Genomic DNA, 22757 nt, shown 5'->3' with positions numbered 1-22757 from the left:
CATTTCTTGTCTTCTCTTACTAAATCTTGCATCTTATCCAGTGTTGCATCACGTCTTAGATTAACTGCTTGGGACTTGCTTTGAGTACTCTAAAATTCACTGTTTCAATCTCAATCTGAGCCTTTAGGTACTATGGTAGCTCAGATACTAAAATTACATGGTTCTGTGATAATTGTATACCGCGCTATCCTGTAATTTTGCTCGTTAGTCTAGTAGTTTTCTTGCTTTCTGTTGTATGACTTTGAAACCTAAATGATACTATACCTCACTTGAGTAGCATTGCAACTTATTTACTACCTACTTAACATAGACAAGCTGCGTTAGTAGGCAAATGGTACCTGCTGATGTTTTTCTCTGATGAGGTGGATATTCTGCTTGAGCAGAGCTTGCTAGTGCCAGAAGATGATGGCCTTTGAGAAGAGGGATGTAATTACCCCCAAACATAAACGCTTAGGAGACACGTTGGGAACTTTTATCTTCTGAACCAGAAGCAGGTTATCTTTGTTGACTCTGTTTTGGCTGACTGTGCATAATGTTTCGGGTCACAGCCTGACGCGATTCTCTTGTTTGTTCTTATTCATATAGAATCTGTATTACAGACTGAAAGCGTATGATGAGACTATTTAAGTCTAGAATCTGTTTTCCAAGCAAAGGAGAAAACAGCCATTCTTCATCACCCTGGTTTACCATGTTCTGTATTCTTACTGTCTGATTAGCTAAGTAATTCAACGCTTTTCGAAATACAAAATGCTAGAGTATATTGTAGGGTCAGTGTAATGTTAATTTGTTCAGCTCTGCTTGAAAAAAAGGGAAAAAGACAGACAGCATCTTCCAGGCAGCTCATATCAGCTCTGATCTTTGAGAGAACATTTGTGCAAGTCTGTAATTTCTGGTGGTGTTTAGATGCTCCAAGACAGCGCAGTATTTCAGGCATCAGTGTTTGCATTATAAATAATGCTTGGGACTGCTGGGCATGCTGCTACTCGGGTACCTCCAAAAGCACGCTCTGTAGCTATGCACGGTGAATTTCTTGGCAAAAATGAAATGAACGGCACAGTCAAAATGCTTGCTTTAGCTAGTCAGCTGGAGGAGAGTTCTCCTGTTCTGTTTTTGGTCGAGTGCTTTTAAGTTAGAGCAATAAATTTTGGAGATGTTCTTTAAGACCCGCTGTGTATGGGTACACAATCTGCAAGTAGCTAAACCCATGATCTAGCATATTTAAATCTTAACAGCAGTTATATGAACACCAGGACTATGCCCAGACATGAAGTTTCCAAACTAATGAGCGCCCTAGCAGGCAAGTGGATTTCTAGTTGAGGCTGCTGTGCATTTGAACTTCATAACAGATATAATTCACGCTATAACTGCAAATAGGAATGAAAACTCAGCTGTGAAATTAAATAATTATGGCAGCAATATTTGAATATAGGCACGGGTTTAATATTTGGATGAGACAGATTGTTGGGTTTTGATTTAAGGTGGTTAAGTTCTTTTGTTAGTGACTGGGTGAACTGGAGGCATTTAGAGTTGGGTGCTGTGGAATGGTAAAATGATGAAATTGGGACTTGAAATATCTGTTGCGAAAGTTAGCAGTCAGCTTGCTCTGGCATAATATTTGCTATTGCTGTTTAGGACTGAGGTTAAACTACCTGTCAGTTTAAGCTCTGAAGCGTTGTGCTTTGCATGCCTGAAATTTAAACTGGTTAAAACTGCCCTATTTGTTAACTATGAGAGTGCAAAGAAAAGCCGTGCTGCAGACTTGTTTCTGAAGTTAAATAACTATCTAGAAAAACGAATTGGTAACCTGACCCTTTGGGAGAAGCAAGAAGGATTGTGCCTCAATAGATTTACGCCAGTGGGAATTTACAGACAGTTATGACATATATGTAAACTTCATCTATCGTGGGGACCAAACTTTCAAAGAGTCTGAACTGCCACTTAATGCCAGTACAGTGTTGTGTGTTTTTTAAAGTGTTTTCTATTCTAGAGGCTGGCTTCCCTTTTTTTTTTTTTTTTTTTTTTTTTTTTTTTTTTTTAAAGGAGGAGGAGTGCAGAAGCAGACTTCGGACACTTCTAAACCAAACTTACTAGTGGGAGCTAATTGATGATGGGTTAAATCATTTGAAGGCAAAATACTGCTGAGATTTGAAGGAACAATCCCTGTTTCCGTAGTGCTCTACCTTTGAATAAGTTCCGTATTCATGTTATGATAGCGTGAGTGGCATACAATGAGCTGGAAAAGAGAGAGAACCCCTACTTAAAGCTGATTGTACAAAAAATGGTGTAAGAGCTAGGGAAAAGACAAATGTATGCAGTGTTTTTTAAACAGTTTTCCTAATTACCCTGCTAAGCGCTGTTATTAATTAGTTGTTTTCTTGACATTAAATGTTACTAACAGCAATTTGAGTGCATTTAACTTTTGAGGTTTATATTTCTACGAAGTGTAAATTAATGTTTCACTTAAATCTGTCTGGTGTGTCTTAGCAGAGCTGCAGTGCACACAATTCTGGTTGGGTTTTTTTAAACTGTGTTTTGATCTTTTTTTTTTTGTCAGCTTCTCTGGAAGTAAGAGCATGTGGTTTGGGGAAGAGTGAAATTCAAAGCTTGAATTCTATTTCATACAGGTTCAGGTGCAAGTCCATCCTAAACTTTCCTCTACTGAAGATGCTTTACAGTATGTCGAGGAGTTAATTCTCCAGTTGTTAAATATGTTGTGTCAAGCCCAGCCAAGAAGTTTTCTGGATGTAGAGGTATAGTGAATGTTTATTACAAGTCTGATCTGTGTCTTACAGCTTAATTTGAACTATTGTATGAAAAGTCTAATATATTAATCATTGCAAAATGTAAAATTGAATACACAGTATAAGAAAGAAAAACAGTAATCATGTATCTTTATGTATCAGTTAGAGCCTTCAGCATAAAACCTGTTTTGGTCTGAGTTACCTAATAGCTTTTTTTCATATCAATTGAATTTGTTGTTCAATACACAGTAAAACTGTCTTTGTGTAATGTCTGTGGGTAAAGCTGACTGGTTTCTTTCAAAAGACCTTTTTGCACTTGTATTGCATTCAAACTATAGCTGCTTAGTCTGAAACTTTATGCTGCTTTCTCAGCATGATGATTTAGGCTGATTTCTCTCCTTACTTATGCCCCCCCCTCCCCCCAGCAATTTGAACAAAAATAGTGCAGTCACTTTCTCAGAATGAGTTAAGGAAGACTTTTCCTCTACATTGAAACCTCTTAGAATTATTTTTTTGAAGATCTACAAACTGCATTGCTCGGAGAAGCCTGAAATTTGAGAGGAGGGGTATACATTTTATTTCCATCTGAGAAGCAGCCTAAGCTATAAGTTTATAGCTATAATTTTAGACTTTTTAATTTAGCTATGATCTTATAGCTTAGCTAAGTTATAAGCTATAAGCTCATGAACATCTTGGTGGCCCTTGTGCTTCACCACCTATGGAAGATGTCTGCCCAGTTACAGGCATACCTCAGAGATATTGCGGGTTTGGTTCCAGACCACTGCAATAAAGCAAATATTGCAATAAAGCAAGTCACATGAATTTTTTGGTTTCCCAGTGCATATGAAAGTTATGTTTAAACTAGACTGTAGTCTATTAAATGTGCGATAGCATTATGTCTAAAAAAAAAAGTACATACTTTAAAAGAATACTTTATAGCTAAAAAATGCTAACCATCATCTGAGCCTTCAGTGAGTTGTAATCTCTTTGCTGATGGAGGGTCTTGCCTCAGTGTTGATGGCTGCTGACTGATTAGGGTGGTGGTTGCTGAAGGTTGGGGTGGCTGTGGCAATTTCTTAAAATAAGACAGCAATGAAGTTTGCCGCATCGATTGACTCTTCCTTTCACGAAGGATTTCTCTGTAGCATGTGATGCTGTTTGATAGCATTTTACCCACAATAGAACTTCTTTCAAAACTGGAGTCGGTCCTCTCAAACCCTGCTGCTGCTTTATCAACTAGGTTTATGTCATACTCTAAATCCTTTGTTGTCATTCCAACAATGTTCACAGCATCTTTCCCGGGAGTAGATTCCATCTCGAGAAAACACTTTCTTTGCTCATCCATAAGAAGCAACTCCTCATCCGTTAAAGTTTTATCACGAGATTGCAGCAAGTCAGTCACGTCTTCAGGCTCCGCTTCTAATTCTGGTTCTCTTGCTGTTTCCACCACATCTGCAGTTACTTCCTCCACGGAAGTCTTGAACCCCTCAAAGTCATCCATGAGGGTTGGAATCAACTTCTTCCAAACTCCTGTGAATGTTGATATTTTGACCTCCTCCCGTGAATCATGAATGTTCTTAATGGCATCTAGAATCCTTTCCAGAAGGTTTTTAATTTACTTTGCCCGGAGCCATCAGAGGAATCGCTATCTATGGCAGCTATAGCCTTACGAAATGTGTTTCTTAAATAATAAGACAACTTGAAAGTTGAAATTACTCCTTGATCCATGGGCTGCAGAATGGATGTTGTGTTAGCAGGCATGAAAACAACATTAGTCTCACTGTACATCTCCATCAAGCTCTTGGGTGACCAGGTGCATTGTCAATGAGCAGAAAGAGATTCCTTTCAAAATATTACTGAGCAGTAGGTCTCAACAGTGGGCTTAAAATATTCAGTAAAGCATGTTGTAAACAGATGTGCTGTCATCCAGGCTTTGTTGTTCCATTTACAGAGCACAGGCAGAGTAGATTTAGCGTAATTCTTAAGGGCCCTAGGATTTTGGGAATGGTAAATGAGCCTTGCCTTCAACTTAAAGTCACCAGCTGTATTAGCCCCTAACAAGAGAGTCAGCCTGTTCTTTGAAGCTTTGGAGCCAGGCATTGACTTCTCCTTTCTAGCTATGAAAGTCCTAGAGGGCATCTTCTTCCAACATAAGGCTGTTTTGTCTTGAACACTGAACATCTGTTGTTTAGTGTAGCCACCTTCATCAATTCTCTTAGCTAGATCTTCTGGATAACTTGCTGCAGCTTCTACATCAGCACTTGCTGCTTCACCTTGCGCTTTTATGGTATGGAGATGACTTCTTTCCTTAAACCTCATGAACCAACCTCTGCTAGCTTCAGACTTCTCTTCTGCAGCTTCCTCACCTCTCTCAGCCTTCATAGAATTGAAGAGAGTTCGGGCCTTGCTCTGGATTCGGCTTTGGCTTAAGGGAATGCTGTGGCTGGTTTGATCTTCTATCCAGGCCACTACAACTTTCTCCATATTAGCAATAAGGCTGTTTCACTTTCTTATCATTTGTGTGTTCACTGGAGTAGCACTCTGACTTTCCTTCAAGACCTTTTCCTTTCCCTTACAACTTGGGGAACTGTTTGGGGCAAGAGGCCGAGCTTTCGGCCTCTCTCGGCTTTCGACGTGCCTTCCTCACTAAGCTTCATCATTTCTAGCTTTTGATTTCAAGGAAGAGACGTGAGACTCTTCCTTTCACTTGAACGCTTAGAGACCATTGTAGGGTTATTAATTGCCCTAATTTCAAGATTGTTGTGTCTCAGGGAGACACAGACTAGGGAGGCCCAAGGAGAGGGAGGCAGATGGGGGAATGGCCAGTCAGTGGAGCAGTTGGGACACACACAACATTTATCAATTAAGCTCGCCATCTTATGTGGGCGCAGTTCATGGTGCCCCAAAACAATTGCAGTAATAACATCAAAGATCACAGATCACCATAACAGATATCATAATAAAAAAGTTTGAAATATTGCAGGAATTACCCAAATGTGACACAGAGGCGCAAAGTGAGCACATGCTGTTAGAAAAATGGTGCCAATAGACTTGCTTGACACAGGGTTGCCACAAGCCTTCAATTTGAAAAAAAAAAAAAAAAAAAAAAAGCAGTAACTGTGAAGCGCAGTGAAGCGAAGCGCAATAAAACGAGGTATGCCTGTACAGACTGCATCTGCAGTGTGCGTGCTGCTTTTCCAGTAGCTGGGGGCTGTGGCTGTGCCAGGTTAGGTAACAAAACAAGATGCAACTTCCTTAAGGTCTGAAGAAAGCGGTGCTGACAGCTCCCTGCCAGAGAAGTGCAGGGGGCTGAGGAGCTAAGAGGCTGTGGACAAAGGCTTGTGATTACAGTGAGGCTGGAAAGCCAAGAAATAGCTGTCCTTTAACTCAGGATTCGTGAATTCCTTCCTTTCTCTTCTCTCTTAATTGCTAACCCCTGTAATGGTGTTTCAGTGTCCCCTCTAGTGGCTGGCCTGTACTGCAACAATTATTTCTGGTGTTAGCTCAGGTGACAGAGGTGTTTGAAAGAGTCTGTGCAAGTTTTTTTTGTTAGCATTGTTGAGCACAGCATTAAACATGGTGTTATATTAAGAGCCTATGGTTGTGAAGTCAAGCCCTTAGGATGAGAAATGCAAGAATTAAAGGTGATCAAGCAACCTCAATTTACCCCCTTTGTGTTTATGCATGATGATGCTGTCTTTAATTATATGGTCATATGCATTTATTTTCCCCCCAGGACACCTTCGTTGTTCAGTCAGCAGATTAGACTATGCTAGGGGAATGAATCAGTATTGGATAGTGAGTGAGACTTGTCTGTAGGACCTCTCCTTTCCTTGAAGTGCAGATGGGGGGAGGGGGGGGAACGCTGTACTTTGGAAAGTTGGGTGCCACCTTTACAGAGCTCAGTTTTTGTAAAAGAGGTTTTGTTTGCATACCTTGCCTTGTAGGAGTTCTTCCTAAGTGGGCATTAATTTCATCTTCCTCATTTCATTGTTGCTCAAATTGGGGTTGTATTTTCATAAGTGAGCACTCGCAACCGAAACAGACAGTGGGAGCTGTGGTCTGAAGAAGAAAAAAGTGAAGTTATCCAAGAAATTGGATTACTGGCATCTTTAGTTGGACTCCAGGGCTACCAAAACCAGTTTTTGAACCTGCAGAGACCTGCGTGCAAGTCCCAGCAGGGAAGCCATTCAAAGCATAGGAGAGTGGTGTGTGTTCAGGCTCCCTGTCTGCTGGAAGGAATAAACTGTGAGGGAAATCATTTGGTCCAACTACAGTCTGGGCATATTTGGTCCAACTGTAGTCTGTAAAACTAGTTTTTGAAAAATATGGATGTTGTTGGACATTGTTTGTGAACATGTTCATTGCTGTCTTCAGAGTGGTTTCTGTGTGAGTAATACACAATATGGACCACATGCTGATCAGTGAAGGTAAAGCAGAAAATGCATAGCATCTCATTCAGTGACCGGTATCCACTCTATACATGGAATGAAGTGCTATGATAACATGCAGTCATGTACTTAAATGCTGAATTATCAGGCATGTTCACAAAGGGAACAAATTGCACCTGCAAGGGGAGCTTAATTCTGGCATTTCTCATATTTTGAACACTAGATTTTTCTGTGTTAATGATATTCTGATACTCAAACTATTGAATTCACAGATATGTAAGCTTTTATAGTTGAAATATTAACATCAAACATTCTTTTGTTAAGTAATGGAAAGCACCTTCTTAATGTAGTAATATAGCTGAACTCATTCAGATTATGCACTTACCCTTTAGTACTGTCTTCTCTTTAAGGATCGTGTTCAAAAAAGTTTTCCCCACCCTATTGATAAATGGGCAATAGCTGATGCCCAGTCTGCTATTGAGAAGAGGAAACGAAGAAATCCGTTATCTCTCCCAGTAGAAAAAATTCATCCTTTATTAAAGGTAAGTAGTCATATAACTTTGCCTTCACAGTGTAACTAAAAGTAATCACCTTTGTTTCATGTAATGTGTGTATGCTGTCTGAAATGCAAATAAAAAGGAATAAGAAAGCTATCTGTATTTTCATGTTACATAATTTCATTTTCAGTGTTTCCAGTTTAGTGAATTGTATGTATTTTTTCATTTAAACATTTAGGACTTTATTTCCAGAAACTTCTTGATTGTTTTCTTGGGGTTACACAAATGAAAAAAGAACAGTCACATTTGTAGCAAATGAGTGCTTAGCTTTGTTTATCCAACAGAGAATTAACTCATTTTAAAGAGAGGCTTTTGGGGAGAATTCTTGTCTGTTGTCACCTCCACATTTAATAGCAGACTAGCATCTGTGGTGATACTGTTTCCCCTCTAGGCCTACAGACTACTGTACTTGCATTACTGGAATACACTGTAGATATGTGGTGAATGTTTATTGAGTAGGGTCTTAAACTTCTGATTTTTAATTGTATCCTATGGTATATATTTGATCAACTGACTAACAGTGGAACACTTGTTTTTCCCTTTCAGGAAGTTCTAGGCTACAAAATTGACCACCAAGTATCTGTTTACATAGTGGCAGTATTAGAATACATTTCTGCAGACATCTTAAAATTGGTTGGGAACTATGTGCGGAATATAAGGCATTATGAGATTACAAAACAAGATATTAAAGTGGCAATGTGTGCTGATAAGGTAAGCATAACTCATTTCTCACGTTAACAGAAAGAAAGGCTTAATTAAGTCTTGAGAGGATAGTGTTTATTCCTTATTGTATACATGGAATGTTGCACACTTAAAAGAATAACTTATTGCACTAAAATATGGTTTCAGTAATATAGCAAAGCTATCAAAAAGCTAATTGAGTTTACAGAGTTGTTCTTTATGCTGGTTAGTAGTTCAGTGTGTCGTCTTTTTGAAGTCTTTACTTCCCTAATCCCAGCAGCATGTGAATGCTTTAAAAATTGCTGGGAAGCAACATTAACTTCAAAATTTAACATTCCTAAGTTGTGATAGTGGAGACTTATTTCATAGCTTGAAAAAAGAAAGCTAAGCTTAAGCATAGGCCTCTTCCCAAAATAAATAAAGCTGTCTTGCTTGTTTAAAAAAAAAAAAAAAAAGGCATGTCAGCCTAATCCTCCTTAGGGGTCCATATTTTCATTTGCAAGTAGTCTTTCCTGTAGCTTCAAAGAGGAGTCACTAGTTTTAGACAGGAGTTGCCTTTCCCCAGTGATCCAGCAGGGCTAGGGCAAGCTCCCTTGGCTGTCTTTCAGGTGTCTGTGCACTCCAGCTTCTATGGCCACCTCATCAGCATCTCAAATTTTACTTCAAGCTTTGTTTTTTGAAATGATGGAAGACACACACACACACACACACACACACACACACACACACACACACCCCTTAAGGGAGGAGAATTCAGAGTCTCTAATCTTGCTGAAGTCTAGGGATTTTGAGGCTTACCACCTCTTTTCAGTGCTTGATCTTGGTCTGTCTTAATCAGTGTCTTTAGCTGGACTTGTCTCTGTGTTTCAGTGAGTGTCTTGTTCATCCTTGCTTCCCCTGCTCAGTCTCGCTTTCTTCATCTTAATAGAGGGTGAAGAAAGGTATCTTCTGAGATCTTGAAGTGTAAAGTATTTCTCAGTCAGGGCAGTTGTCGTGGTCACTCTTGTACCTTCCTGAGTTGTTGGAGGAAAGCCTTTGAATGTTTGTCATGATAACAGGGACAATGCTGATGCAGCACGGTTCTTTCCATCCTAGGTGAAGCTAGGGAAAAGCAGTTAGCAGAAGAACCATGATGAGGTTGATTTAGGAACTTCCATTACAAGAGGCACTCTTATATTGGAGGAACTCTTAATACATACACAGAAGAGAATTTCGAAAGGCTCTGAAGGAAAGAGCAAGTTTATATTAGGTTCCTACCCCCAAAATACTTTGTTTTTTATTTCCTGAAACAAAACCACCAAAGCAGTTTACATGGCCTCATATGCCTGTTTTTTCTCAAGCGCTTTTGCACTTTTTTACCATCCTTTCCTCTGAAAAATTTTGCCTTGTCTGAAGAAAAAAAAGAAAAAAAAACTTTATTGCAATGCAAACTATTTTTCTTCCACTATCTGTCCATTCCTCTGAATGGAGGACAGACTAAAACATATATCTGGGATATGTTTATTTTGATTAGTTTCTGTGGATTTCATAGGAGCTGGATGTGCCTTATGAATACAGCCTGGAATCTTCTAGCTCAAGTATGCCCTAGGACTGCGTCCATGAAATAATTACAAACACTGGCGCCTCCTTGAATACCTGTATTAGTCCATCTTATTGCCCACAGCGGTGAGCCTGTAATATCCCACTTTCCAGAATTAGTTAGGATTCTGCCTATAATCTGAATTCCATGTAAATTCACTGGCTTTAAAAGATGATTCATCTTCTGTTCTTAGAGTATGTCTTCCAGAAGTCAGTCTTGATGCAAAATGTCCATTGTTCTGCTTTCAGAGATGTTTAAGACCAGGGTGTGTAGCAGGGACCTCTGACTCATTAGGAGGAAGAACCTGCTGCGTGCCCATTTCCCTCCCCACTAGACCTGTACATTATTGGGGAGTGTTAGGAAAAGACCTGGGTGAAGAATGAGTGCTCCAGGTACGCGTGTTTCTTCCAATAATCAGGTCTGATGAACCTACCAGACCATCTCTAGTACTTCTAAATTGCCAGATGTTCTGTGCAGAATACTTCATTTGTCTGATGTGGGTACCCAACATCTTGCTTTATTGATGTCTTCTGGGTAAGTGAATGTAACATAACGTCTTGATTTAAAGAAAGACTTCTGCATATACCAGGCTAAATATCATGTTGTTTATTCAGAAGTTTAATTCTTGAACTCCAGTTTGATATCTATTTTGCAGAACACTTGACTCTTCCACTCTGTTTTCTACCATTTTGAAAGCTCTAGTTCATGTTTAATGCGTCAACCTTTCTTCATGTGGCTCTCAAAGGAGCATTTGATCGTCCTTTGATCGTCCAGTTTGCCACACCTCTGTCATCTTGGTGATTGACAGCAGTCATCTCCATCCCTGGAGCATACAGCTATAGGTTGTCATGGCTTCACCTCCATCTCTTCATAAGGAAGACAGCATGTAAAAGTTCTAATTTATTTTGAGGTTCTTATTTATTGTTTGATATACTTCATGACTTCTGGAGGGGGGTGTAGCTCTGAGCACCAGACTTTTAAATACTGTCCCATCTGTCTCTCCCAGGACAAAGTTATCTTGTGTAATAAACTGCGTATTTTGCTGGCTTGTTCTTAACGTTTTCTACATTGTTGTAGATTAAGTGTGTGGACTCTATTTAGGCTTTCTTTTTTTCTAAAGACACTTGAAGTTAGAATGCACTTTACTAATTTGCAGTCAACATCTCTAGTTTACCTTTAAGCTGTTTTTTTGTCTTTCATAGACAGCAACCTCAAGTATAATTTCCATTAGCCACTTGCTAAGTCATTAGTAATTCCTGGCTCAGATGCCATGTTTGGAAGAAGTATTCAGTAGTCTGCTTAGAAAACCTTTCTTTTGAGAAGTAATTACTAATTGTTTGTGTTTAGTAAGCCTTGCTTGGGCAAATGAGTGAATTAGAACTTTTGGTAGTCAATTTTTAGAAGTCCTTTTGTCTCTGTAGTTCTACAACCCAGCCACTCTCTTTTCCGAAACTGGAGCCCTTCTTTGAGGCTCTGTTTTAACAAGAGGACTTAGGGGCCATTAAGGACAGACCAGGGCATGTACAGTGTGTGGGCAGTCCCAGCAGACATTGCTGACTGAAGCGTTCTGAGGAAAATCATGTATGACTTCCTGTTAAAGCTAAAGGTGAAAAGCCAAATACACATACTTTTTGACATCAGAAAACATAATCTCTCCAGAAATGTAGATTCTGCACAGCAAATACAGAATAACAAAAAATATGGCTAAATGCTATCTTGGTATACTTTGAAGAACTCTTATTTCTTAGAATGATCAATTGATTTTAGGACCACGTTCTTGGAGAGATGTCTGAATTGGTCTAAATGACTGGGGATTCTTCAGAAATTGTCTCTGCAAATAATAGTTCTGTGACTTGCAAAATCATAGCAGTGAATGTTGCTTTTGTAATGCTCAACCAATTGCAGAATGATATGCATAAATCTCCTCTTGCTGATCAGTCTAATTTTATGGCAGTAATAGATTTCCTTCTCCAGTAACTTACTCGTAGATTTTGAAAAGATGATATTTTCACTCTCTGGCTTTCTCCCTCCCTGTTACCTAGGTGTTGATGGATATGTTCCATCAAGATGTAGAAGATTTAAGTGCACTAACTTTATCTGATGAGGAACCCTCCACCTCAGGGGAGCAAACCTATTATGACCTAGTGAAGTCATTTATGGCAGAAGTTCGACAATATATAAGGGAACTAAACCTCATTATCAGAGTTTTTAGAGAGCCATATGCCTCCAACTCCAAATTATTTTCATCTCACGTAAGTATTATGTAAAAATTGTAACCTGCTATAATGTACTGTAAGTCTAGATGAACTTTTCTAGGACTTAACTATTGTCCAGTTTAACATATCCATAGTAGAGAAAGCACTGTTCTTGAGTTCTGAAATGGAAATCGCAAAGGAACACTTGAGAAATACTAATTTCTTCGTAGAAGAAACCACCCAGCTTGTTCTGTTCGCTTGCAGGCATGTATTTTAAGGCTTGTCAATGTTGTTCTTTGCCATTTTTGAATCATAACTCTTTATGCCAATTTGCAGTGTAATTTTTTTAATTTATTATTTATATATATATATTGTAGATGCGTCTGAAATATATTTAGATGTGTCTAAAATAGATTTTAAAAAATCTTATTCTAATTGCAATACTGTTTAACATTTGTATTGTAGCAGAGTAGCTTTGCACATATGTTTTCTCTTAAAATTTTAGTATCTGTTTCTCTGCTGATTTTTTTTCTGTTTCTATTGCTTTTCACAGGATGTAGAAAATATATTTAGTCGTATATCAGATATTCATGAACTTAGTGTGAAATTATTGGGCCATATAGAAGACACTGTTGAAATGACAGATGAAGGTAGTCCTCACCCGTTAGTAGGCAGCTGTTTTGAAGACATGGCTGAGGTAAGAAAATAATTGTGCTTTTTGCTATTTGTGTGCATTTTACTGACCTGCACTTAGATGCTAAAAGTATCTCTGTTCTAGCTGCCTTTGTTTAGGTTGAGATCTTTTCTTCAACGCTTCCCCCCCTCCCCCCAACATCATGAATAGACTGTCCCATTTTTGAGACTACTTTGACCTTACAGTCTTTAGACCTCAGCTTTTGTAGGTCTGTTTCGTGTTTAGTTCTGGGGAGAGCACGCACACACACACACACACACACACACACACACACAGAGTAGTCTAACACTTGTGTCTAGATTTGGACAGGAATGGAAGTATCCTATAAATCAGCTGTAGGTCAGGACTGCTTTAGGGAGACCAAGTTGAGCAAGGGCTTTTTTGCTAGCAGGCTTGCTAACTTGATGAGGAGGATTTTTAAACTAGGCTCGTTAGGGGATGGAGACCAAAGCTCACAGATAATTGAGGAAACGGAAAGAGAAGGGGATGTGCATAAAGGAAAGCATGACAAGAGAGGCTGTCGCACTCTGCCCTTGAGAAAGCTGGATGACTGAGGGCTCATCTGAAGTGTCTGTTTTCCAGGCTGCGTGTGTTTGCGTACCGACAGGAGGATCTGGAACACTGTGCACAGTTGCAGAGCTCTGATGTCACTGGAATTACAGTGATGTGGCAGGAAAGGTTGCGCGATAGAGGGTTGTGTGAATGAATACAAGCATTTAGGAAGGATGGGTAGGGAAGATGAGGTCGGGAGACTTTGCAAAGGGGCAGCTCAAATATACAGAGCTGTCATGAAATGGATAATGGGCCTGTTGAACACTTACAGATCAAGATCAGAGGGGGAGGCTACCAAAGGGGATGTCATGGTGGGGCTTCTGCTGCAGGCTGCCTAATCAAGAAGAGGAAGCAGATGATGCCTTCTTTAAACAAGTAGAAGTAGTCTGATTACAGACCCTGTTTCTCTTGAGAGAATAACCATCTTCACATCTGCTGGGAGGACAACTTACTAGGGCTCAAGTAATCCAGGAGATTTCTGGAGGGCACTGGGGACAGCTTTTTGCAGCAGATGCTAATGGGCCAGCTAGGGAAGGTGCTCCACTCGATACCTTTCTCATGAATAAGGAAGAAATGATGGGACTGTCATACCTAATGGCATGCTTGGCTGCAGTAACCTCGAGGTAGCAGAGTATAAGGTGCTGAGAGAAGTGCAGGAGACAAGTAGCAGACTAAAGACACTAGGCTTTGGGAGAGCAATTCCTGTGTTCAGGGGATTTGTAGACAGAATCACATGGGAAGCTGCCTTGAGGGTTGAAGGAGCTTAGGAGAGCTGGTTGACCTTCAAGAACAGCTTGTTCAAAGCACAAGGAAAATGTATTTCCAGACCCTAAAAATAAAAATAATAAAAAAAAGTTTAAAAAAAAAAAAGGGCAGGTGTAACAAAAGGCCAGGCTGAGCTCATATTGGAGTTTCCTGTTCAGCCAAACACAAAAAGGAAATGTGGGCTTCCCAGGAGGAATGTAAAAACATTGTCTAGGTGGGTGGAAATAGTCTTAGGAGGACTACAACTCAGCTAGAGTTAAACTTGGTGAGGAAAGTGAAGGGGAACAAGAAGGCCTTGTATAGGTAAAAAAAAAAAAAAAAAAAAAAAAAAAAAAGCATAAAAAGGAAGACCAAAGAAAATGTGGGTATCTTGCTCAGTAGTCTGGGAGACCTTTTGACAGAGGACATGAAATGGGCTGCAGTACTGTCTCCTTTGCCCAGTCTTTACTGGCAAGATCTGCTTTTAGGCCTCCCAGTTTTTTATCCTAGTAGCAAAGTTTGGGGGAGAGAGGTAAAGTTAGGGACTATTTATGTAACCTGGATATATGCAAGTCTATGGGGCAAACAGGATGCTGAGGCATCTGGCTAATGTCATTGTAAGGCCACTCTCTAGCATCCTTGAAACTTTGTGGTGATCTGTGGAGGTCCCCAATCACAGAAAGTACAAGCGTTATGCCTGTTTTCAAAAAATCCACTGAGGAGGATCCTGGAACCTACAAGGTGGTCATCCTCACTGCAGTCCCTGGGAAGATTATGGAGCAAATCCTTCTGAAATTCTTGTCCAGGCATATGAAGGCCTAGAAGGTGATTGGGAACTGCCTGCACAGACTTACCAAGGGCAAACTGTACCTGACCAACCTGACTGCCTTTTAAGAGGAGACCACTGGCTCCACGGACGGGGGGAGGAGCAGTGGGTATCATTTGTCTGGATTTAATCAAGGCCTTCAGCACAGTCTCCCGTAGTATCCTTATAATCAGCTTGGTGAGATGTGGCCTAGCTAGCTGAACTATAAAGTAGGCAGGGAATTTGCTGGACTGCCAGGCTTGAAGGACTGCGCTCAGCGATACAAAGTCCATCTAGTGGCTAATTGTTATTGGCATTCCTCAGGGTTTGGTATTGGGGCTGGTGCTGTTTAACACCTGTATTAGTGACATGGGAGAAGGCAGAGAATGCACCTCATCCAGTTGGCAGATGGTGACACTGGAGGGCAGGTCTGCTTTTCGGGGGACCTGAAAACAGGCTAGAGAAATGGGCTGACAAGAACCTCATGGAGATGAATAATGGCAAATGTGAAGTTCTGAAACTGGGAGTGACCCTGCACAATGGTCTGCCCAGCTGGATGGGGAGCAGTGCTGCACAACAGGGCCTGGGGTTCTTCAGGAATTGGCAGTGCGCCCTTGCAGCAGGGGAGGCTAACTGCCTACTAGGATGGATTAGGAAGTGTGTAGCCAGCAGGTTGAGGGATTCTTTCTGCATAGCGCTTGAGACCACCTCTGGAGTACCGTGTCCAGTTTTGATCTTTCCAGTACAAGATATGCCTATACATAATGGAGAAAGTCCGTTAGAGGGCCACGGTCAGGATTAAGGAGCTGAAGCACATGATGTTCAAGGAGGGTCTGAGAGAGCTGGATTTATTCAGTCTCAGAAAGAGAAGTCTGAGGAAGAGGTCTTATTGCTTAGGTTACCTAAAGGGAGGTTGTAGAATAGAGTCAGATTCTTCATGGAGGCTCACAGTGGTAGGGCAAGAGAGCACACAAGATGTAACAAGGGGAATCCTGATGAGATACTCTGGAAAAAATTCTACAAAGAGTAGTTGAACATATTGCAGTCTGCCCAGAGAGGTTGTGGCGACTCCATCCTTGGAGGTACTCAGAACGCAGCTGGACAAGGCCCTGAGCAACCTCAGCCAGCTTTGACGTTGGACCTGACTTTGAAGTTGGCCATGCGTTGAAGAGGGGATTGGACCAGCTGACCTCCAGAGATCTCTGACCTAAATTATTCTATGAATCTGTGCACATAAGTCTTCGCAGTATTCATTCTCCTCTATATTTGTTTCACAATAACTAGGTAGAAAAGTCTTTCCTATGTAGTATATGTATTTTCCTTAAGAAATATGCGGTCTAGATACTAAATCACTTTTGTAAAAATTTGCTATATTTCTTCTTAGGAGCTAGCATTTGATCCATATGAATCATATGCACAAGATATTTTGCGACCTGGTTTTCATGATCATTTTCTAAGTCAATTATCAAAGCCAGGAGCAGCGTTTTATTTACAGGTAATTTTTTTTTTTTTTTTAAGCAAACCACATAATTTTTTTAATCACATTGTATTGTTGCCTCAGTACATTTATTGTTATAAGATTGAAATTTATTTTGTTTCTAGTCGATAGGTGAAGGCTTTAAAGAAGCTGTTCAATATGTTCTACCCCGGCTGCTCCTTGCCCCTGTTTACCACTGTCTTCATTATTTTGAACTGCTAAAAGTAAGAACACTCTGTCCCTCTAAATGTTGTTGGTCATGCTATGTGGGGGGTTTATTTTTTTTTAATCATACTGTGTTTTAGATAATAGAGCTTCGTGTGCTCAGTTAGATGTAAAACTTTTAATTAGAATCTGAATAATAACCAACATTTCATCATAGCAGTTTTATATGCTCTTGTGCTTTCTATAACTAACTGAATGTTGGCTTTTTTTTTATGCAAGTTGTACAGCAGCTGATGCTTTTTGTGTTGAATGATCAAGTTACTATAACTATTAATTAAAAAAGGAAATCTGGGAGATCTAGGTACACACATTTTTAGAATGATTGCAAGGCCGGTTGAACAGTGGTAAAAGATTATGGGCAAAATAGCAGTTTCACAGAAAATGTGTTAAGTATTTCTCAAGCTGTTACTTTGTAAATTTACAAGCAAAGTAAGATTTCCCCTTTGGACTTCGTTTTCTTTTGGTAGAACCTTTCATGTTCTCCTTCATGCAGCACACATCCTATGGTGGGTAGGCAGGTGATATCCTTCCTTCAGAGGAAAGGCTTGGTTGATGTGTACAATTCTTGGGCTTTTTGTAATAGGAGCTCATATCAATCGGGTAGCAGTAAAGATTGTGTGACATACACATGCAAAGCAAATAGCTACAGAATGTTTTTGTTGGATTTATCAAACAGCATTGAATAATAATTTTTCAGGAGCAGAGCATTTGAGGAAAACTTTCAAGCAGAATCTTCACTTTGACTTAATGGAAACTCTTAAGGGTTGCAGTGTTTCAAACATAATTACATGGGGGAATTAAGATGAGAAGTTTAAAAAAAATCTCTGCTTATTTGAAGAAGTCTGGCTGTGTTTCCTTCTTGGATGCTTATTTGGCTGTCCTGAGATGAGCCAGTAGCTGGGTCATCTTTGAGTCTGTCTACTCTAAGTCTCTATAGTCTTAACGCCATTTACACTGAGTTGGGTCTGCAAGTACAGTTTTAGGATGTTGCTCTTCTGTGTCACATGCTTTTTTTGAATTTTGAAACTTATGCTCAATCTGTGTGTGTAGCTCTTGGGTTTGTTCTGGCTTTTCAGGTACCTTTTACATACTGCTCCTTTCTTGGCTCTCTGCTGGGGGAGAGGTGTGAGACAGCTTGTCTGCATTTTGTATCATAAAGACCTGCACAGCCATAAGATTCCTCTGCCCACGCTTTTACCATACAGTCTCAAAATGTGGTACCTAGTGGTTTTACATAGCTTCCACCTGAACATGGTACTTGATAGGCAAAGCATAAAGATTAACATTGACTAAATCATAAGGATCCCATGCTGCTTCTTGCCGTTGGGTATCTTAGCAGGGGAAAGGGGGCATATGTGCTTTAAAAGGTAGGCAGCAGCTCACCTGTGCCTTTTGTAGGGCCAACTGGAGTCTAAGCTAAGCCCAGCTCCAGAAGGTTATTCATCTTTTCCCGGCTCCTGCCCCATGCTTCATGTAAAATTCTTGTCTCTTCCCTTTAATTCTCCACCCTCCCCTTTCCCCTGCCCCCATGTAATCTGATATTGTTGTCTTGGGTTTTGTGCTACATCTGATAACTTTCCAGGTTGTCCCCCCACTGTGTTTTCCACCCGCCATTCTAGGGAGACGCTCTTTTCTGCGGTCTGACAGATGTGATGCCCAGAGTAGGCAGTGGTGGCTAATAGGTGCACGTGAAGGGAGACAGTAGCTGTTGTGGCAGTAATCATTTACCAGCTCGTACACGTGTGCACACGCAGCGTGTGAATACCTCCCGCAAATAGCCTCTGCTGGCAGATCTCATTTTCTTTCTTACATCTGGGATCTTCAGATTCTAGTCTGGTAATATTACAAATGTCCGGATTAAATTGCTGCATTCTTTAGTTTTAGAATCCGACCAATTTCACTGATGCACGACTTTATTAAATTCTTACATGCTAAGACCCCTGACGTAGTGATTGTAGGCATATATCCCCGTAATTGAGTTAAAGTGCTACAAAAATGGATCTCTGGGTATGAGGAAATAAAGTGCTGGCACAGTGTTGTATGTAATGAAAAAACATGTTATTTCTCTTCAAGAAGAGAGATGTTTAAGGATAAAGGGGTTAGCATTTTTCTTTGAGCTATGTTGTGTAATTCTGCATGCTTTGAAGTTATCTGTTTAAAGTACATCTCAGAAAGTTACCTTCTAACTATGCAGACTACAAAAAAAGTAAATTTCTATCCGCTGATGGTTATCATATTTAGAAACTAAAGCCCTCCTGAAGTTTGGCAGGGCACCAGCAGCACACAAATACATATTCTATTTTTAGCTGAAGTTTCTTGCTTTAACTTTGTAGGAAAATTAGCATATGACTAAGGGCTTTGTTTTCCTTTGAGCAGCTGAAAAGTCCTCAAATTTTTAAACAAGAAACTAACCATATAAAATAGCAGTTTTGTATGGGACCATGCTTTTTGTGCAGATTTGCAGATACTGTAAATGGGTTTTTCCAAATGCAAATCGTTAACTGAAAGGTAGAGTGGTGTGCGAACAGTGCAGTAATTTATTGCTTTGAATTCTTGGGAAAAAAAAGTTTACAAAACTTAAATTGGGCATTGTCTCAGATATTGTAATTTGTGTGCATGTGTGGTATGCTTTCTTTTCTTTGGGTGAAGGAAAGATTACTTGAAAATTCCTTTTTTCCAAGTAGAAAGGTCTTCAAAGCGTATGTTAAACTTTCCTTGGATAAAATAATACATTGTGGAAAATGGGATGGAGATATATACATATATGCATATGTACACACACACACACACAAATAAATAAATAAAGTTGTGGACTAAGTCCACAGTGGATTCCTAGTAATGCCTAGTAATGTAGATGCCTCTAATTCTGAAATGCAAGATCTTTAAATTTCGTAACAGGGAATTACCTTTCTGTTTTCCAGAAAATCTGTTCTCCACCCAAGTGCAAACTTGGCTCCCATGGCTTATGAGTAGAAACTTCATATCTCTTTGCTTATATTTTTTACATGGAATTCTACGTATAATGAGTTTGAATTCTCAGGGTGTTTACATTTCACAATAACATCTTGTGGGTGGCTTTTTTTTTTTTTCTCTCTTAACTTTGTTCTAGATGGCAAATGACTTGTCATTCTCTAGAGACTGGCAGTTCAGCTTGAGTGGAAATACTCCTTAATTTAACTTTTTTTTTTTTTTGGTCTGCCTCTTTCATTATGTTAATGTAAGTTGAAAAAAATCTAGTTTGACAAGGTCTTCCAAGATAAGAAACCACCCTTCCCCCAACCTGATGGTATTAAATTTGCTATGTGGTGCTAGAGAAGGCACAGGAGGGGGAAATGTGAGTAGTTTGGAACGAGAGTATATTTCTGCTGATGCTGTATTGCTGTATTGGGCAACACATCCCAAACTATTGTGGACTTTGACTTCGCTTTGATTCTTAGCCCTGCTTCAGCCAGGCTCATGATCCAGAGCATAACACAAATTAATGAAGCAGGTTTGTGATCCCATCTGTAGCTGATGTAACCCAGCCCAGGGTGGAGAATCAGACTCTTAATTAGCTGAACTTTGGCAGTCTGCAGAGTTTTTACAATATCTGCAATTATAAATCATTGTCTTGAAACACTGTCTGTGTAGCTTGTATTTAGTGCACACACTGTAATTAACAGGTTCTCTTGCTTTAGACTATTCTTAAAGTCTCCTTGAATGAATATTAACAACAGAAAATCACAGATTCAGACCAACTCTGAATTATTTTAAGGAAGTATTTACTTAGTGTCAGCAAAAGATTTTGTTTTCTCAAGTCACTTTGTAGTCTGGCTTGCTTTTTTCCAAACACAGTAGCTTGTATGTACAATATTGTTTTGAAATAAAAATAGAAGCAAAATGTTGTTGTTTTACATGTATTTGTATATGTAACTGCAGATGAGCATGAATTTGGTTTATGTCCATCGGAGATTAAAAGTGCAGTTTCATGCACAAATGCAAGCATAGCTGTTGGAGGAAATGTAGCTTGATAAATCTGTTGCTAATGTGGGACAAGGACCGCATAGCATTTTTCGGTGTTTCTGGGGCAGAAGAGCTGGGGTAGTGTCAAAATCAGTCTCAAGTCTAAGAAGAGATTTCCTAGAGTGTGACAGTAGGTGGAAAAATCTAAGCAACTTCTTCATATGGTTAAGCTATGAAGCCTTAAACTGCAGTGTTGTAAAGATACAGACCTTGATTCCGTAGCAGAAGTTGATGTAAAGGAGGCTGTATAGTTCTTATGTGGTTGCTTTTCTCCTCTAAATGCTGGTGCATTTCTGCTTGAAGTCAGCTACGCATTTGGCAGCAGCCAAAGGGAAGATGATAAGGAAAATAAAACCTTGTCACTGTATGCATGGGGGGAGAAGGGGACAGAGGGCACTTTTTTCACAAACTTGGTTATTGTTAATCTAACTGTTTGGGATCCCTGAGGTCATTTCATTTTGACTAAATATTAAACAAGTTATGCAGAATGTATATTTTTTTTCCTTCTAGCTGTGGGACTGACTGGTGGGTTGCCTATGCATCTGTCTGTATCTATAAGATACATATACACACATGCATATCACTTCATTGTCCAGTGACTTATGCCATCTATAATGGAGTTATGATGGGGATGTATGTTCTGTTGTATAATATTTTCTTTTTACAAAGGGTGTTTCAGGGCTTTTCTTTGAGTAGCAGGTGTCTATTTGCAGGGAATTTTCTGATGAGAAGGAATCATCTTGAGGAGGGTTTTTTTTTTTTCATTATCCTGTAAAATTACTTTTCTGCAAAAGCTGAGTATTAGCTCACAAAATAAATATTGCTTCTTTCACTTGGCTTACAGTCCTCACTGACACTTCGAAGTGTTATTGTCATCTCGCTGTACCAACAAATGCTGTACTTTGATCCCTTGAAGCGGGGAGTAGGATGGCGATGGGCCAGGCTGCTCTCATCTAGCTGATACCCTGTTTGGAGAATCAAATGAAGCACTAACCAAACTCTGACTCTTTTGCCTTCACTTACGTACTTTAGAGTTTCAGTGGCCTGTTTCCTGATCCATTTTCTAGGAATACTCACAGTGCAAAATTTCCCTGGAACTTGAGGAATTAGGAGGGCTGTACCGGGGCGGCCTGCTCTCCGGAGCTGGTGATCTATTCCCAGTTCTGGATGACAGCTGCCTGCTGCTAATTGAAGGTAGATAATTCTTTAGCTCATGTGGCATCAGTTCATGCTGAATGCCCAAGGCCAAATTTTCACGACAATAGATGGGTGTTAGAGTCACTTGGAGAAACTTTGATCTTTTTTTCCTCTAAATAAAAGCTTTGGCACAAATAACTCATAGTTGTGTGTGAAGATGATTTATTATTATAGTTAAGACTTTCAAGCACTGTACACTGTTTTTGTTGTTGAGACATCCACAATGTAGTCCTTGGTACATTTGCATTGATGTATGGTCTTTTAATTGCAGTAGTAGTCTGTTTCCCTGTCCTTTATTCCTGCCTCAGTTCCTGTCACCTTCTGTACACAGGGAGACCCTTGGAGAGAGGCAGTTCTATGGTTAGGACATTCAGCCAGAATGTTTTGGATGTGGATGGGGCTTTGCATCTTGCATTTTAGTCCCATTACCAGCATGCTTTCTCTGTTTGCTCTCATTGCAGTGGGGGGGTTATAGTTCTTCAGTGCTATGGACTACCTCTTCCATCAACACTTTGATATCTCCAGTGGAGACTGGTGGAAAAATGTAGGAAATAACAAATAGAAGTAAAACAACAAGCTACCTTCATGGTTTCTGTAGACCAAGCTGTCTTCGTTGAGGGCTCCTTGCATCCCTCTGCTCCTTCATAAGCTGTGTCTCTTTTAGTTTCAGCTATTGCCTGCAGCTCCCACTTTGTCCTTTGCACCAGACTTTCTTTGCACACTCTGCTCTCATTTTTTTTCCACATTCTGTCAATCATTTTTCAGGATGTGCCATCTGTAAGTCTGTGCAGAAGGGCAGAGATATGGAGCATTGCCCTGGAATGCAGCATGGTAATAGCTGCCATCAGCAGATTTTTTTTTTTTTTTCCTTATAAATAAAAATGTTCAAAGTTGATGGTTCTGATTAGCAACTGACA

The 22757-nt window shown here is 39.9% G+C and overlaps 1 protein-coding gene across 2 annotated transcripts in view; it reads left to right on the top strand.

Moving 5' to 3' along the window:
* Window positions 1–22757, top strand: part of SOS1 (SOS Ras/Rac guanine nucleotide exchange factor 1) — a 54087-nt gene that overhangs the window by 6587 nt on the left and 24743 nt on the right. The window contains exons 1-8 of one of the 2 annotated variants that reach the window (XM_067292854.1): window positions 2175–2190; window positions 2625–2750; window positions 7543–7674; window positions 8236–8400; window positions 11992–12201; window positions 12698–12841; window positions 16324–16434; window positions 16542–16640. In XM_067292854.1, the coding sequence (XP_067148955.1) occupies window positions 2709–2750; window positions 7543–7674; window positions 8236–8400; window positions 11992–12201; window positions 12698–12841; window positions 16324–16434; window positions 16542–16640 (903 nt within the window). In that variant the 5' untranslated portion in view covers window positions 2175–2190; window positions 2625–2708. Of the gene's footprint in view, window positions 1–2174; window positions 2191–2624; window positions 2751–7542; window positions 7675–8235; window positions 8401–11991; window positions 12202–12697; window positions 12842–16323; window positions 16435–16541; window positions 16641–22757 lie in introns of those variants that run through there. The other variant, XM_067292853.1, reaches the window with a different exon arrangement.

The sequence above is a fragment of the Apteryx mantelli genome, chromosome 3, assembly GCF_036417845.1.
Source record: "Apteryx mantelli isolate bAptMan1 chromosome 3, bAptMan1.hap1, whole genome shotgun sequence".
Lineage (NCBI taxonomy): Eukaryota > Metazoa > Chordata > Aves > Apterygiformes > Apterygidae > Apteryx > Apteryx mantelli.
This window is presented reverse-complemented; position numbering and strand designations above follow the sequence as displayed.